This window comes from Xenopus laevis, chromosome 2L (assembly GCF_017654675.1).
Source record: "Xenopus laevis strain J_2021 chromosome 2L, Xenopus_laevis_v10.1, whole genome shotgun sequence".
NCBI classification, from domain to species: domain Eukaryota; kingdom Metazoa; phylum Chordata; class Amphibia; order Anura; family Pipidae; genus Xenopus; species Xenopus laevis.
In genome coordinates, this window is record NC_054373.1 from 79,494,418 (window position 1) to 79,511,376 (window position 16,959).

Sequence of the window (16,959 nt, forward strand, 5' to 3'; positions counted from 1 at the left end):
TATTCTCTGTAATAATAAAACAGTGCTTGTAATTGATCCTAACTAAGAGGCAGATTTACTAAAGGGCAAAGTGGTTAACGCTAGTGACTTTTCGCCAGAAATCACATCACAATTCACTAACAGGCAGAGACGACAATTCGCTAGCAAAAGAGACTGTCGCCAGGCGACTTTTCACTATGTCGAATGGTGGTTGCTCCGCAAATTCACTAAATTGCGGATTTTAATGAAAGTTACCTCTTTTACCAGAGTTTCCTTGGCCACCTCAGACCTGCAAACTGCTGAAATGAAGCTAAATCTTCCTCAATCTGATGTCAGCGACATCATATCCTGTACGGAAAAGTCATAGTGTAAAAAAACAGAAAGTCCTAGTGTAAAAAACGCAGGCGACTTTTCTATTTCTAAAGCGGGATTGCCTTCAAAAGTCCGAACTATTAAAGATTTTTTTTAACACATTTGAGAGGCATGCCACATATATTTTAGAGTGGGCTCATATCTTGGGCATTACAGGAGCTTTTATGTCTTTATTAAGCTCCCTTGGACATCTGTAATTCAACATGGCCACTTCAAGCATTTACACCAACATCTCTAAAAAAGACGTGTATATGACTTTTATGCACCTCCCCTAGTCAAATTGACCTAAGCATAAGATTACTAGCGAATTTTCGCTAGGTAAAACGAACGCTAGTGAATGTTCGATATGAAATTTTTCACTGAAGAAGTATCGCTAACGAAAAGTCGCCAGTGTTCATCACCCATGACGCAACCTCACAATTTAGTGAATTACCATAGTAACGAATTTGCACCTGGCGAAGAGGTGCAAAGTGTGCGAATCGGCACCTGGTGACAAGTCACCCTTTCGTGAATCTGCCCCTAAGAAACAATGGGGTATATTTATCAAATAGTGAAGTCTGATATCGCCACAGTCCTTGGGTGAAATACAGCCACTCTCCATTCATTTCTATAGGATTTTTAAAAGAGTATTTATCAATGGGTGAAAGTGAAAATTCACCCTTTGATAAGTACACCTTTCAAAATGGCATAGAAATAAATGTAAAGTGGTGGTATTTCACTCTAGTGGACTGTGACGATCTCAGACTTTACTATTTCATAAATATACCCCAATGAATCTTTATTTGAGGAAAAACAACCCTTTTAGGTTAATTTGATGTTTCAATTATTTTTGTAGAATTAAAGTATGGGGATCCAAGTTACTGAAACACCCCTTATCTGGAAAACCCCAGACCGAGGTCAGTGGAGCAAGGCTTGAAAGCACCCCACCCCCAAGGCTTAGAAGGATCCTACTGTTGTGCTCCCCTTTAGAAAACCCAAATCATGTTTCCTGGTTTTCAGCAGATTGCTATGGTCTTGTGAATTTTTTGATAGGTTTCATAGCAAAAAAAAGACCAAGTTGTATTGTTTGGGGAATATCCTCCATTGACTTAATGCATATGCATTTTCGCAAATTTTCATCAAATTAAAACGGGTTAGATTCGCCCATCACTGCTAGGATCCAATTTACCATTAGAACCAGCCAGTAGTTTAAATAAGAGGACAGGAGATGAACATGAGGGCCTGAATAAAAGATAAGTAATACAAAATAGCAATATTATGTGTGTGTATATATATATATATATATATATATATATATATATATATATATATATATATATATATATATATATATATATAATTATGTTATAACCTCACAGAGCACATGCTATAATATACTTGGTTTTTATAATATTCTGATCACTTGATCAAGTAGCATAATCAGAAAAGTGACCTATATACAGAACAATTGTTACAGTGTGCAGTTACCATCACTGATGTATTTTAATATTCTTTATAGTATAAAATTTGTATCACCACCCTACCCAATAAAACAATGCAGAATTTTGAATTGTGACGTAACAACTTTCCCAGCTTATGGGTCATATGTTTTTTCCTGTAGCATACACATACACATGTAAACATAGGGTACAGTGGAGCCTGCTTTTACATATACTCATAGTAAGTTTTTCCAGACATAACATCTTTATTTCTAGATACAGTGAATGTAAGCAGTGTTCTTTCCTTCACGGTTTTTACATAGCTTTTTTTGGGCACAGGGAACATGTAAAAGCGGGGTTCCAATATACAGGTATGAGATCCATTATACGTAGTAAAAAGCTACTAATATCTTTCAAATTACTTTAATTACTTCTTCCTAAAATGTCTTATTTTTAAATATAAATTTATATTTGCAATTGGAGTTTGGGATTTGGAGTTAAATTGAAGTACAATTATGGGACCTGTTATCCAGAAACCTTCTATCCAGAACTGGAAGCAAAACCAGCCTATTGGGTTTATTTAATGCTTAAGGTGTGGTGATGCAAATGATAGAAAGATTCCTTATCTGGAAACTCCCAAGTACTGAGCATTCTGGATAACATACCTATACCCAAGGAAATGTATATAGATATGAATTATTTTGATAGAACAGAGAGATTCTTCACTAGCAACACCTTCAATCTAAGAAAAAAGTCCAATATCAAACTGAATCGAATACCTTAGCAAGCTAACCTTTCATAATAGTGTCTGAAATTGGCTGCGTCAAAATATATCTGCAGGTTGAAAAAATTCAGATTGCAGAGAAAAATACTCTCTGAAATGAGCATTTGTCATAAAGTCACAGCAATAAGCTTTGTTATCTGTTATTATTTTGTCTTTAGCTTTTTATAAAGATGGGGGTTTTTTTCATTTCAAAGAGAGTTGGCAGTAAAATAACCTGCCTGTGTACATTATAGAATGTACTCATTTTTTTTCGGCTTCAAATAAAAATTCTTTCTTATCAACCACTGTTAGAAATACTATATTAAGCCATTCTGCTTTGCTATATGGTGTCACACTGTAAGAATTCCTGCATCTCACTTACTAGTTGCCATGGTTTATGTCACATTGTTCTGTGTTACCAGGTCAAAAGATATAAGAGAAGGCAGCTAGCTAATGGCACAACAATACAATACTATCTCGGTGGGTAGCAATGAAATGCTAACAAATGATCTCTCCATCAGCTTCAATCCGCTAGATAAAATCATCCCACAAAGAACTCCATGCTGCATTTAAATAGCAAACATAGTTATAGTTATTTCTGAAAATAGCAAAAAATACTTTTTTTTAGCATTTTCGCTTTAGTCAAGTAACCAATAGAAACAATTGGATGCAACCTTTTCGAGGTTTAATGCAATTTTGTACACAGGTATGGGATCCATTATCTGGAAACCTATTTAAAGGATTATACTAACAGTATAGTGCCTGTTTCAGAGGTAGAGGAAAATTTTAATAACATTTTGTTCAAAACAAGTGTTGTGATGTTTTGTTACAGTGGTGTCCAGGGTCCGGCCTGTCAAATCTTCCTGAATCATTTCTTTCCGTTTTTATAATTAAAAATGAAGGGCTTTGTTCTATTAGCTACGATGAAATCATTGCTGTTTCTTGCTCTTCTGCAGTTTCTTCCACTTGTGCATTTTTAATTAGATGATGTGCTAATGATAAGATGCCACTAAGGGCTTTAACGACCCTGGTGCTGGCTGTTACTGAACACTTTTTAGCAGGGATTTGTGAGCTACACTGCCACGCTGAATTTAGAAAAAGAGAACTCGTTTGTTTTAGTGTTTGTTATTCAATTTCCCTTTTGTTAGCTGCACATAAAGGCACCGGGATCAGATCACAATGAATTGATAAGTGTGTAATGAAGGCTGGCAATTACAAAAAACAACCTCTCAAATAATTTGCAAATGATCAGTGCTGTTCTCAGAGCTAAAGGATAAAGCATGTAGCTGTGATCATGGGGAGGCATGGTTTTTATTGTCACCTTACTGTCTGACCAAGCTTGCAGTCTGAGAATTGAGAATATTTATTTTCTTGAATAACAATATATATTTTTACCCAAACATTTGTGAGTTTGGTGATAACATTTATAATTTCCTGAATGTATTGCCCAAATTACATCGAAATTCTATTCTATTTCTATTTACTGAATTTTGGAATTAAATGTGTAAATATGCCTGATTCCAAGAGCCATCTGCACATATTGGGATAAATTAAGAGCCATCCGGCTGCTACACTTTCTCTGAACGATAGATGGGATCAGGAAACATGAGCCACTCCAACATGCTGCTAGAAATAGAGCAGAATATAACTAACATAAAATCATAAAACTTATATTGGTCTACCAGACTGTGATACACAGGGTTCCTCTAACATAATGGAGGCATGAACAAAACCAAAGCTTCACCACCTCCTTCCTTCTGTTTATACTTGTATAGGACCTGTTATTCAGAATGCTTGGCTTCTGGGGTTTTCTGGATAATGGATCTTTTCATAATTTGAATCTCCACACCTTAAGCCTACTAAAAAAAAAATGTATACATTAAATAAACCCAGTAGGCTGATTTTGCTTCCAATAAGGATTAATTATATCTTAGTTGGATCAAGTACAGGGTACTGTCTTATTATTACAGAGAAAAAGGAAATACTTTTCCTTTGGGAGACAGCCGTTCTGGATAACTGGTTTCCAGATAATGGATCCCATACCTGTATAAACCACTAGTCTTGTGAATGAACATCATTCATTGCATACTTCTCAGATACATGAAAATGGATTCCTATTTTGATAGAGCAAACTTTGTCCTGACATTGCCATGGCAAACCATGGTACAACATGTTGAAACATTGATTTAAGCACCAAAAGCTATAAAATGGAGTGATATGGTGCCATATGAGTCATATATGTCTTGCTGTGTTTAAAGTCCCTTCTGGATGAGTTTTTAATTGGAGCAAATCTTTCCTAACAATGTTGATTGATTTATCTTGGTTTCACCTTTGGCATAACTAATATATAGCTATGAGGGATTCTTGTTGGGGTATTGGTACATAGAATAAGATATTTAATTTGATCTAAACTGTTTAGTGGTCCTGTTACACATATACAGCATGATCAACCCCTGAATCATAGTGCCTGTGGCCAATAGAAGCAAGAACTAAATGAATATTTCAATAGAGCCTGGATGTCCTAGTTTTCTAGTGAGACTTACAGTACTTTTATGTGCAATAGGTAGCATGTTTCCAGCACACTATAATGGGAAACTGTCACCAAGAGTTCAGAGTATTGCGATTACTTTCTTTACCTTGAAAAGAAAGCAATAAACAATGAATTGTGTTAAAGGCTTAAAGTTCCATAAATCAAATCCAAAAAGCCAATATCCCAAACCAAAATATCGTCTCATATTTTTTTCATTTGAAATTTGTTCATAGTACTTAAGGAAGGATATATACAATTGAAATAACTTGGGTGTTCTGCTGTGATAATAACAGTGTGAAATAAAATATAATTTAAAGATGCCTCTTTTAATGTAAATATAACCTGTTCTCCATTAAGATCTAAATAACTGCATTGCTTTGTACCCAATGATCCTTAGCATAAATCTATATTGATGGCAAAACAAATCATATTTTTTTTTGATATTTAAATGTTGCTTAGTGGCAAATGCCAAATTAAACAAATTATTCCAGATAACAGATCCGATACCTTTAAGAAAGGTCCACAGAAATCCTGTTTATTATACAGTGCAGCAAACCAAAAGTAATGGAATCAGCAGGAACTCAAGTTAAGACTAAAATTTATCTTTTTCGTTTTCTTTCACAGGGCAGAGCTCTTGCTTCTGACTGACCTCATCATTTTTAGGTGGGGCTAAGATGAGCATAACTAGTGACGAAGTTAATTTCTTGGTGTATCGATATCTCCAGGAATCAGGTAAATTATGCTGTTTTAATCATTTGTTTCTAATTCTGTAAACTGCAGCCTCTAAGGCCTTCCAAAGCTTATACCTTTATAGAGAGAGTGACCATAAATTTCTCTTGCAGATCTTTAGGGTTTTGCAGAAGGCTGTGAAAGTAGCTGAAATATCAGTTTTCAGATGCACTCTAATGCTCTTTAAGTTTATTCATTAGTCAAACATTGTACTAAGGCATAACAGTTTTTGCTGTACAAGAAGACAAGTTGCATGTGGATTTAGCAAACTCTTATGGCAGGCTGAGATCAACTTTGTTGACTTTTATATATTTATTGACATTGATGTATTTTAGTGTGATTTTTTTCCCCCTTTTAAAATAAATTACTGTTAATATGATAGAAATTCAAGGAAGCACAGGAGTGTGAACAAAGAACAATTTCTGGAACTTTACACATAGGCGGCAACTATGAAACAGTGGGAGGCTGAGAAATAAGAATTCAAATATTGTTGTTCCAGTCACTACTCCATTTGAACCAAGTTCTGGAAGTACAAACAGCATTGTTCTTGTGTCTTCCGTCTAGAGTGCACAATTTAATTCCTTTAACTGTTGGTGGAAAGTTGCTTTTGAACAGAGACAAATATGATTAGCTCAGTCTTAGGTTTTATGTTTGAGAAATATGCTCCTAAAATGTCATTGTCCTATAATAGGAAATATACAACTTACCTCTGACTGTGCTATGCATAAAGGAAGAATGTTTCACCATAACATACTGTAAATCTCAAGCTGGGTTAATTCCAACTAGTCATTATTTACCATTAAATGTAATTTTGACCACCTTTGTGTCAGTGATCCCAGGAAAGATGCAGCCACCCATTATTAGTATGTTCTGGATGCCACCAGTGACATCTAAATGGTTCTCATTGCTGGTCCAGTTGCTGCTTTTCTTCTACTGCAATTACAATCCTGTTATGAGCAGGTGCCGTGTAGTAGTCTTGGATGACATTTTATAACATTTATTTTTTCCACATATACATGTTTAGGGTAGGGTTCTCCCACAGTTCTATCCACATGCAAATATATCCAGAGCTTAGTCAGACGCACATGGAAAAGACAAGGTACAAAGCTAATTTGTTTATGTGATCTACTTTTATGTTCTCTTGGCTACATGCACTGTTGTTCAAAGGGATTCTGTCATGATTTCATGGTGTCGTTTTTTTTTATTTTTAAATTACACGGTTTACACTGCAAATAATTCACTCTACCATATTTAATTCTTGAACCAATAAGTGTATTTTTTTTAGTTGTAGTATTGGTGTGTAGGCACCATCTCAGGTCATTTTGCCTGGTCATGTGCTTTCAGAAAGAGCCAGTGCTCCACTATGGAACTGCTTTCTGCCAGGCTATTGTTTGTCCTTCTCAATTTAACTTTAAGGTGTGGCAGTGGGACATGGATTTTTAATAGTGATGGGCGAATTTATTCACCAGGCGCGAATTCGCTGCGAATTTCGCCGCCAGCGAATAAATTCGCGAAACGCCCGCGAAAAAACGGGAGCCGGCGTCGAAAAAATGGGCGCCGGCGTCGAAAAAATGGGCGCCGGCGTCAAAAACGAGACGCCGGCGCCGTTTCACGAATTTTTCGCAGTTTCGCGAATTTCGCTAATTTTTCGGCGAAGTGAAACGGCGCAAATTCGCCCATCACTAATTTATAATATTGAGTGCTGTTCATAGATCGACCAGGGAGCTGCTATCTGGTTACCTTGCTGACGGGCTGCTGGGAGGAGGGGGTGATATCACTCAAATTTGCAGTAAAGAGTGACTGAAGTTTACCAGAGCACAAGTCACATGACTAATTTCAAAATAAAATATAAAAAAATCAGTTTGCTCTTTTGAAAAACAAATTTCAGTGCAGAAGTCTGCTGAATCCGCACTATTAACTGATGCGTTTTGAAAAAAACATGTTTTCCCATGACAGTATCCCTTTAAGACACCAGGGAAAAGAGGCACATAAAGTTATGGACATCAAACCCTTTTGTCCCCAACTGAGGAACCAGTGGTATAGCTATGAGTTTCAGTATGTCTAAGTAAACCCTTTTTGGTTTCCTCTAATAAAACAGCCGTTAGAACCAATATCTGTATTGTACAATTATAATTATATAAAACAATTTTGTACCACTCCTTCTTTTTATGGCCCCCAGCAGGTTCCCTTTCCATTTTTTTAACACCTCTTTTGAAGGGAAGGGGGGTGTAACTTCATAACACAAAAATGTGCAATATTAGTTCCGTGACTTTGAAATATTACATGCTGCACGTGACACAAGGTCAGGACATTTCCTAAACGAATACATATCAGTGTTTAAAATGGTGAAAGGGAATGTCAACCCAAAAAATTATCTTTTATCTAATAAGAGAAAACATATTTCTAAGCAAATTTGCAATATACATTCATTACAATTTTTCTATGTTGTTTAAGTAATTTGTATATGTATTGCTTTCGAAAGCAGTGTTTGTCTGTCCTGGCAGCTCAGACTGTTGAAAGAATGTAAGAGGGAAGACACACAGAGCTACTAGTAGCAGCCACTTGTCACGGCTATAAAATAGCCTATGATTAAAGGAGAACTAAACCCCCCTAATGTGAAAAGCCCGTTCCATTACTCTCCATAGTGCCTGCTTCTGCCACACATTATGCATTTAGTGAAAAATGTGCCCCTAATTGTGATACGCACGTATCTGTGCAGAGTAGCACAGCAGACTTTAATGATGCCATCTTCGGTATCTTTGGAATCCTCTTCCTTCTCTACGCCCATTTACAAAGTTTTTGGAGCAATATCTTCCCTTCCAGTAGAATACCTAGATGCGGAAGATGGCACCCTTGAGCTCCTCTGTGCTACTCTGCACAGATACGTGAGTTTTACAATTAGGGGCACATTTTTCATTAAAGCACTGTGCGAGGCAGAAGCAGAAAGGGGGCATTATGGAGGGTAGTGGAAGGGGCTTTTCACTTTGGGGGTTTAGTTCTTCTTCAAGTGCCCAGGAGGAGCACGAAAAGCGTCAGGCTTTTTGTAACATAAGATGTAATATTTTTTGATTAATAAAACTTTTTTAAACAAAATTTTTCAACTGAGGTCTGGTTTGTGGCAGCCTTTGTTCTATATGGTGGTACAGCTATAAAATAGACAATAGTGATAATTGGCTTTGCTAAGAGACTACTTGTGTTTTAGCAGAGGCAATTCTCAGTATTGTCTATGGCAGGGTATTTTTGTAGCCACAACAAGTAGCTGCTACTAGTAACTCTGTGTATCTTCACCCTAAAACAAGCCACCTGATTAACAGACCTACCTCTGCTGGGGAACTAACACTTTTGCAACATTGTTTAAAAAGTAACAACCAGGAGTTAAGTAAATGCTGCTTTCAATAGCAATTTTTTTACAAATAACTTTAAAAGCACTGAAAAATGTTAATAAATGTATACTGAAAAGTTGCTTAGAATTATGTTTTCTTTTATTAGGCATTTTTTTATTTTGGGGTTCACTTGCCTATTAATAACTTATTTTGTGTCTGTGGTTAAAATGCAAATTGATAAACAGTTTATGAAAAAGAAAACATGTTTTAATAATACCCCAAACTTGGATAACCAAACCTGGACATTTCCACTTGCAAGAAAAACAGACATTAAAACTGATTAGTAATTAGTAATGACACAATAAGAATATGTTGTCAGGGGAGAGCGTATTTTGGGTAATTATGTCCTTACTATGCTGAATTTTATGGTTTTCAAAACCTATTATACAAAGTTGCATTATGTATTCCCCATATAGGGGGTACATATTGATATGTTTTCAGATAAGGAAATCATTTTTCACGAATGGTGAGGTCTGTATTCATGAAAAAACCTCTCTGGGTCACTTATAAACTTTGGGCAAATTTGTACCTGGGCAAGTTACCCAAGGCAACCAATCAGATATTTTTTCAGATGGCTGTAAAAGTTAGTCATTGGTAAATAGCTATGGGTTACAGGCCAGGTGCAAATTTGCCCATAATGTCTGGAACTATCATATTATGTCTGGGTTATAAAAAAACATACATTTTTTGATATAATAGCTAAATATTTATGGCCCATTGTCAGAATAATTGTTACTTCCTACACGTGAAATGAATGCCTTTAAATGCCATTGTGGGCTTATCTATGTGGGGAAGAGGCTGTACAAATTATTAGTGGCAGAATTCGCCAGCACAATACAGATCAAGCAGCGATATAATGTGTTGCCATTTACTAAAAAATATTCAGCTATCAAATTCTGGGTCATTAAGTAGGTAGTTCCTCTTAATCATGGCCCGATGAGACTACTTCACCTCAAGAGGTGTGAAATTGTAATAAATCACTGTGCATTGTCTTAGAATAGCATAGTAAAATATTTTCAGATGGCCTAGGCTGATAGTCCGATACATATAATATACTGGCACATTTGTATGATTTAATGTATTATATATTTTTATTATTATTTATTAAATTTAGCATTTTGTGAATATGAGACTGCATTGCAGCTTTTTAAATGCCAGTGTCTTCATGGTTACCCTCCTTTTATCTCAGACTAATGTTAGTGCATGTTTACAGTTTAGAATTGCTCATGTGGGTTTTCTTGATTAGTTGGTTTTACTTGACCCTTTGCAAATAATGAACGCCATCAGAAATATGCATTGAGATTTTGCAGTGTAATAAACTTCCTTAGAATGTTTATTACATGTAAAATTGTAATGTTTTCTTTTACCAGCTTAAAGGTGGTTATTTTTATTTTCCTAAAAAACAAACATTGCACAAATATGTTATGACATACATGGTGCATTGGCACAAACTAAAGTTGCGCCCTTTTTTTGCCAGTAGTGGATATATGTATTTTTTTAGTTCAAATAGTTCAAATCAAATATACCTATGCAAGGAAAACAGTTTGCAAAGATGAATTATTGTTCTTATTTCCCATATTTTGTCTTTATAAAAAATGAATTGAATTCCCCAGTGCCAATTGGGCATTTTCATTCCCTTGTGTTACTGTCTCTTCAATACTGCTACATACTGGCTGGATAAATAAACATCTCAACTGAAATCTATATAATGTAAGTGGTTGAACTAGGAAGGAAATGGAAAATACAATATAGGTGTTATTTTAATGTATGTCAACCCTACAGCTACTGATGCCTTTTTATAAGCCCTTAGTCACAAGAAACTGGAACAAGATGCTCCGGCTGTGTAATTACTGTCGGTGTCAGTGTGTTAACCAGCCAAGCTATTACATGTATTAAGGTTTAGCTGTATATAATACAGGAAATACAATCTATTTTATGTTTATTGGCACACTAATTCAATGGTCTGTTAACTATGTCTCTCACTTGACAATATCTTCTAATGTTTCTTTCAATAGAGTTGTTAAATGGGTACTGGTTGATTTAAATGTCAATAACTCACTGTCTTTTAATGGAATTGAATGTTATGTTTAAACCCTGCTTCATAATGATTTTGGATGCCTTTAGGTTTCAAAGCATATCTATAGTGATGGGTGAATTTATTTGCCAGGCATGGATTCACAGCTAATCTCTGGATTTTCTCAAAACTGCAGCGAAAATTCGATGCAACAAAAAAAAAAGTTGCTTGTCAAAATAGTTGCACCTCAAAATTATTCGGACACCTATTGACTTTAATGCATTTTGTCTGCGTGTTAAATGGGTGGTTCACCTTTAAGACAACATTTATTATGTTATACAACTTTTCAATTGGTTTTCATTATTTATAGTTTGAGTTATTTGCCTTTTTCTTCTGACTCTTTGCAGCTTTTAAATGGGCATCGCTGACTCACTTTTAAAAAAATAAATGCTCTGTAATGCTACAAATGTATTGCTATTGTTACTTTTTATTACTGATACTTCTATTCAGGCCATCTCCTATTCATATTCCAGTCTCTTATTCAAATCAATGCATGGTTGCTAGGGGAATTTGTACCCTAGTTACCAGATTGGTTAAGATGCAAATTGAAGAGTTGCTGAATAAAAAGCTAAATAACTCGAAAACCTTCAATAATAAAAAATGAAAACAAATTGCAAAATGTCTCAGAATATCACTCTCTACATCAGGGGGCTGATTCACTAAGCTCGAGTGAAGGATTCGAATGAAAAATACTTCGAATTTCGAAGTATTTTTTGGGTACTTCGACCATCGAATTGGTTAAATTCGTTCGAATTCGAACGAAATCGAACGAATCGAACGAAAAATCATTCGACTATTCGACCATTCGATAGTCGAAGTACTTCCCCTTTAAAAAAAACTTCGACCCCCTACTTCGGCAGCTAAAAGCTACCGAAGTCAATGTTAGCCTATGGGGAAGGTCCCCATAGGCTTGCCTGTGATTTTTTGATCGAAGGATTTTCCTTCGATCGTTGGATTAAAATCCTTCGAATCGTTCGATTCGAAGGATTTAATCGTTCGATCGAACGGAAAATCCTTCGATCGATCGATCGCAGGATTAGCGCTAAATCCTTCGACTTCGATATTCGAAGTCGAAGGATTTCAATCCGAGGGTCGAATTTCGAAGTATTTTTAACTTCGAAATTCGACCCTTAGTGAATCGGCCCCCAGGGGTTCCCAAAAGGTAGATCGGGATCTGCTAGTAGACCTTTAGCTGAGATCAGTAGATCTCAAGAAACTGTCAACAAACAACTTGTCTAAATCACCTTCCTGTTTCATTCTTTTCATGAAGATATGTATTACAGTTCATTTATTAAAGTTACATAATAAATAGTTGTAAGTTAAACATTACATATACTTTTTCTCATAAATCAATATAATATTAAGTAATGGTTTAAGTGGAACAGAATGCTAACAATGCTTTTATGGATGTAGATCATAATGGGGCAACATCACCAAAAGTAGACCCCACAATATTAAAGTATGGGCACTCCTGCTCTACATCATACTAAAAGTTATCTCAAAGGTGAACAACCCCTTTAAAAAATCGAAATTGATGCGCGTCAAAGTAACTTTGATGCTCATTGACTTCAATGCGTTAAGCAATTTTTTTGGCAAAGCGAAATGGGAGAAATTCGCCCATCACGGCATATCTACAATCCATCTCAGCTTACTCCATGTCGCACCCATGTCCCAGCTTTTAACCTTATACTTCTTTAAAGGAGAACTAAGCCCAACAGTTAAAAAAACCCTACCCCCCTACTCAACATAGACCCCCCTCCCTCCTTCCCCCCAGCCGAGCTGCTACCCCAGGCAAATGCCCCTAACTCTTTACTTACTCCTCCGTGCAGATTCTGTCCATCCGAGTTTACGGGCGACATCTTACGCCGCTATGATAATCTTCGAATGAGACCGGCGCTTCGGCAATTTTCATGAGTTCCAGCGCATGCACCACTGTCACACAACAGAAAATTGCTCCAACTACTCGTGCACCGCTTCGCTGGTCTCATTCAGAAGATTACCGATTTCAAGGTCATGAAAAAAATGCAATCATGTTTTAAAAAAAAGCAACAAAGCTCTTGTGGTTTTTTTTACGCAATTGCGTTTTTTCCCTCCAGCACCAGTTTAGGAGAAAACTCAAACTGAATACTGGTGTTCATGTATTGTCCTAGAAAAAAATTCGCACACCTGCGAAAATCCCATTGTTCTATTCAATTTCAATAAGGCTGAAAATCTTGAATAAATAGCTTAAATTGCTTGAGACAATTCCCATTGATTTCTATATAAACTCATGAGCTTTTATTTGTCAAGTTATTTCTGCCACTTTTAACATTTTTTCAGTAGTGACTGAAAATTTCAGAAAATATTCAATCATATATTCACATTAGCATTGTTTGCTGCGTTTTTTTCTTGAATCAAGAAGAATAGCTAGATAAATGGTAAGATAAATCTGCCCCTTAGTGTTTTGTGTGTGTAAATGGGAAATATTTTGCAGTAACTGTAAACCTATTAATTGTAGATTTGGAAAGCAGGTTGACTTGTAGAAATCTGTTGCAACTATGACTACAATATATAGAGAGTACAGAGAGAGAGAGAGAGGAAAGATACAATGTAAAGTAAGAAGGCTGTCCTATCAAATATCTTTAAAATGTAGTTTTACAATTCAGATTTGCAATTCGAAACAGATTTAATTTTGCTGGAATGTGAATATCTGCACTGAGAGTATTTGATATGAATAATGCTTCACTATAGCAAACTATTTATCCTCCACCATATTGCATCAATTACCCAAGTCATTACTGTACTTAAAGAATAATAGGGTTCAGTACTATACTTAGCAATTGGTTGACAGATTACATTTAGTAGCATTAGGATGAAAAAATGAGGATGGAGAATGGCTATTACTCATGTTTTTTTTCTCCATAGCATAGTTTTATGCTGTAATCACATTAATTTATAATCTGCTAACAGCAACCCTATGGCACATAAATCATATCGGCATCATGGGTACATCACTTAAACTCCTATATTGCAATAATGCTTAAACCCATGCATGAAAAAAAAAGAGATGTTTTGTAATGAGTTGTACTACGTACACGCATCCAGTCCTGATTCGTTTATGAGGGTTAGGAACTCAGCTTGCCTAGAAGTTGGTAGCTTTACCACCAAAAATCTACTGTTTGGTCAAGTGTCAATATTGTTCTAAATAGTGTAGTGCCTATGGTTAATTCAGTTATAAAGATACCCAATCCATATCGAAGTTTATTACATTAAATTGACTGGTGATGTCACTTACCCCCAGCTATTTATTCTGGCATATTTCATGTACATCTAAACATATACGACGAGGCCATGGTTGGAATTTCTGATATGCGGGGGCCTATTTATCAATAGTCTCATTTTTGTGGTTTTAGTGATTTTTGAAATGTCATGAGATTTATTATAAAATCAGAATAAAAAAAGACAAATGTAAAATTACGCAAAAAAATCTGAAAAGTAAAATATGAAAACCTCCTAACCTCCAAAAGTCCAAATTGATTTAGAGGGCCCAAAAAGATCAGCGCAGCTCGCATTGACTTCTATAGGAATTCGATAACTGTTACCTGGCAAAGTTTCGCATTAGTGGGTTTTATGGTTTTTACACTTCATAAATCTCAAATTGTTAGAGCTTTTTAAAATAATGACAAAATCACAAATTTTTGTGTGTTCATATTTGGCAGAAGTGTAGTTTAAAGATATATCTGTCTATATATATCTGTCTATATATTTCTGTCTATATATATATATATATATATATATATATATATATATATATATATATATATATATATATATATATATATATATATATAATTAGACGAAAAAACCGCACCAAACAGGGCTTAGTATAAAGTCCATAGACTCCATTTTATCCAAATAATCCAAATTTTTAAAAATGATTTCCTTTTTCTCTGTAATAATAACACAGTAACTTGTACTTGATCCCAACTAAGATATAATGGGGCAAATTCACTAAGGCGCGAAGCGCCGAACGCTAGCGTAGCTACTGCGCAAATTCACTAACGAACGCTGGCGTAGTTTCGCTAGTGTTACTTCGCAACCTTACGCCAGGCGAATCTTCGCTAGCGACGAAACTACGCAAATTCACTAACTTGCGCAGTGTAGCGAACGCTACCTTTTACGCTAGACTTCCTTCGCCACCTCAGACCTGGCGAAGCGCAATAGCGTAGATAGGGATTGTTTCAAAAAAAGTCAAAATTTTTTCTAAGTCCCAAAAAACGCTGGCGTGTTTTCTACATGATGGCTGATAGGCTGAAAAAGATCGAAATTTTTTTGGGGCTCCCCTTCCTCCCCCCTACTTTTCCTGACTCATGGCAACTTACCTAGACAGTGGGCACATGTGTAGGGCAAAATAAACTTTTTATTTCCAGATTTGAAGGTTTTCTAGGCATTTGTAGTGCAGATACGTGTTCCTCCATTGAAATTTGAATTTCGCGCCGTATGCAAATTAGCCTTCGCTAGCGCAACTTCGCTTTATATAGCGAAACAACGCTAGGGCAACTCCGCAACCTTACGCTACCCCTGTGCGCAACTTCGGATTTTAGTGAATTTGCGAACCGCTGGCGAAACTACGCCTGGCGAAGCGCGGCGAAGTTGCGCCTGGCGCAACTTCGCATCTTAGTGAATTTGCCCCAAAGAATCCTTATTGGAAGCAAAACCAGCCTATTGGGTTTTATTTAATGTTTAAATGATTTCTAGTAGACATAAGGCATGAAGACCCAAATTACCGAAAGATCCGTTATCCGGAAAACACCAGGTCCCAAGCATTCTGGATAACAGGTCCCATACCTGTACTAATAATTTTCTATTTAAACTTCCTCTTTTACACTGGAATGATTTGTCCCAAACTGAAATTAGGCCTCTTGATTTTTAAGATTTAGCACTAAATCTGAAAAAGAATTGTACTTTTCTTTTATATTATTATGTTAATGGTCAGTTCTATTTTTGTATTGCTTTATTGTACATCACTGCATACAAAAGCATTTTGCTATAAATAGGGAAAAAAAGATTCAGCTGCTGGCAATCTGGATCTCCCAGTTTGATCTTTAATAAATCATTCCCTAAATTTATGTGTATGCTGCATATCTAAGCTTTTCAGTACTTTATTTGGCTGTGCAGACAGATACTGTATGGAATCCTCTGGAAGATCAGTAGCTTTTATCTAGCATTTTTTAGAACTCATTACGTTTTTTGGTCAGAGGGGCTTGTAAGGAATCCAGATTTATTTTGGTTTGGGACATGTCTGTGTGACTTTGTGCCAAGCCAAGGATATCACATCCAGTGAATTAACTGAAGCTGGCCATAGACGCAAAGATCCGATTGTACGAATCAAGGATTCGTATGATTTTCGGACCGTGTGTGGAGTGTTCCGACATTTTTTGTCCCACGGAGATCTGTCGTTCAGTCGATCGGACTGGTTAAAAGATTTCTGTCGGCTGCCAATATCTCTGCATGTATTGGTGATCGTACAATTTTCAGTGGGAGGCTGTCACCAGCTTTGTCGGACATAATAATAATAACTTTCGTACGATTGCTGTCAGGGGCAGAACATCGGCTGATCTGTTCTTTAACTTTTTATTTGCTCTGAATGGTTAGTGGCATTTCGGGAGATGGGGAAGTCCGATCGTTTGAGGATTCGCACGATAGGATCTTTGAATCTATGGCCAGCTTTA

General features: G+C 36.1%; 1 protein-coding gene across 5 annotated transcripts in view; it reads left to right on the forward strand.

The window, feature by feature from the left end:
- Positions 1–16,959, forward strand: part of tbl1x.L (transducin beta like 1 X-linked L homeolog) — a 173,939-nt gene that overhangs the window by 124,010 nt on the left and 32,970 nt on the right. For all 5 annotated transcript variants that reach the window (XM_018246614.2, XM_041582080.1, XM_041582081.1 and 2 more), the window contains one exon: positions 5,687–5,794. In XM_018246614.2, coding sequence (XP_018102103.1) covers positions 5,737–5,794 — 58 coding nt within the window. In that variant the 5' untranslated portion in view covers positions 5,687–5,736. The remainder of the gene's footprint in view (positions 1–5,686; positions 5,795–16,959) is intronic.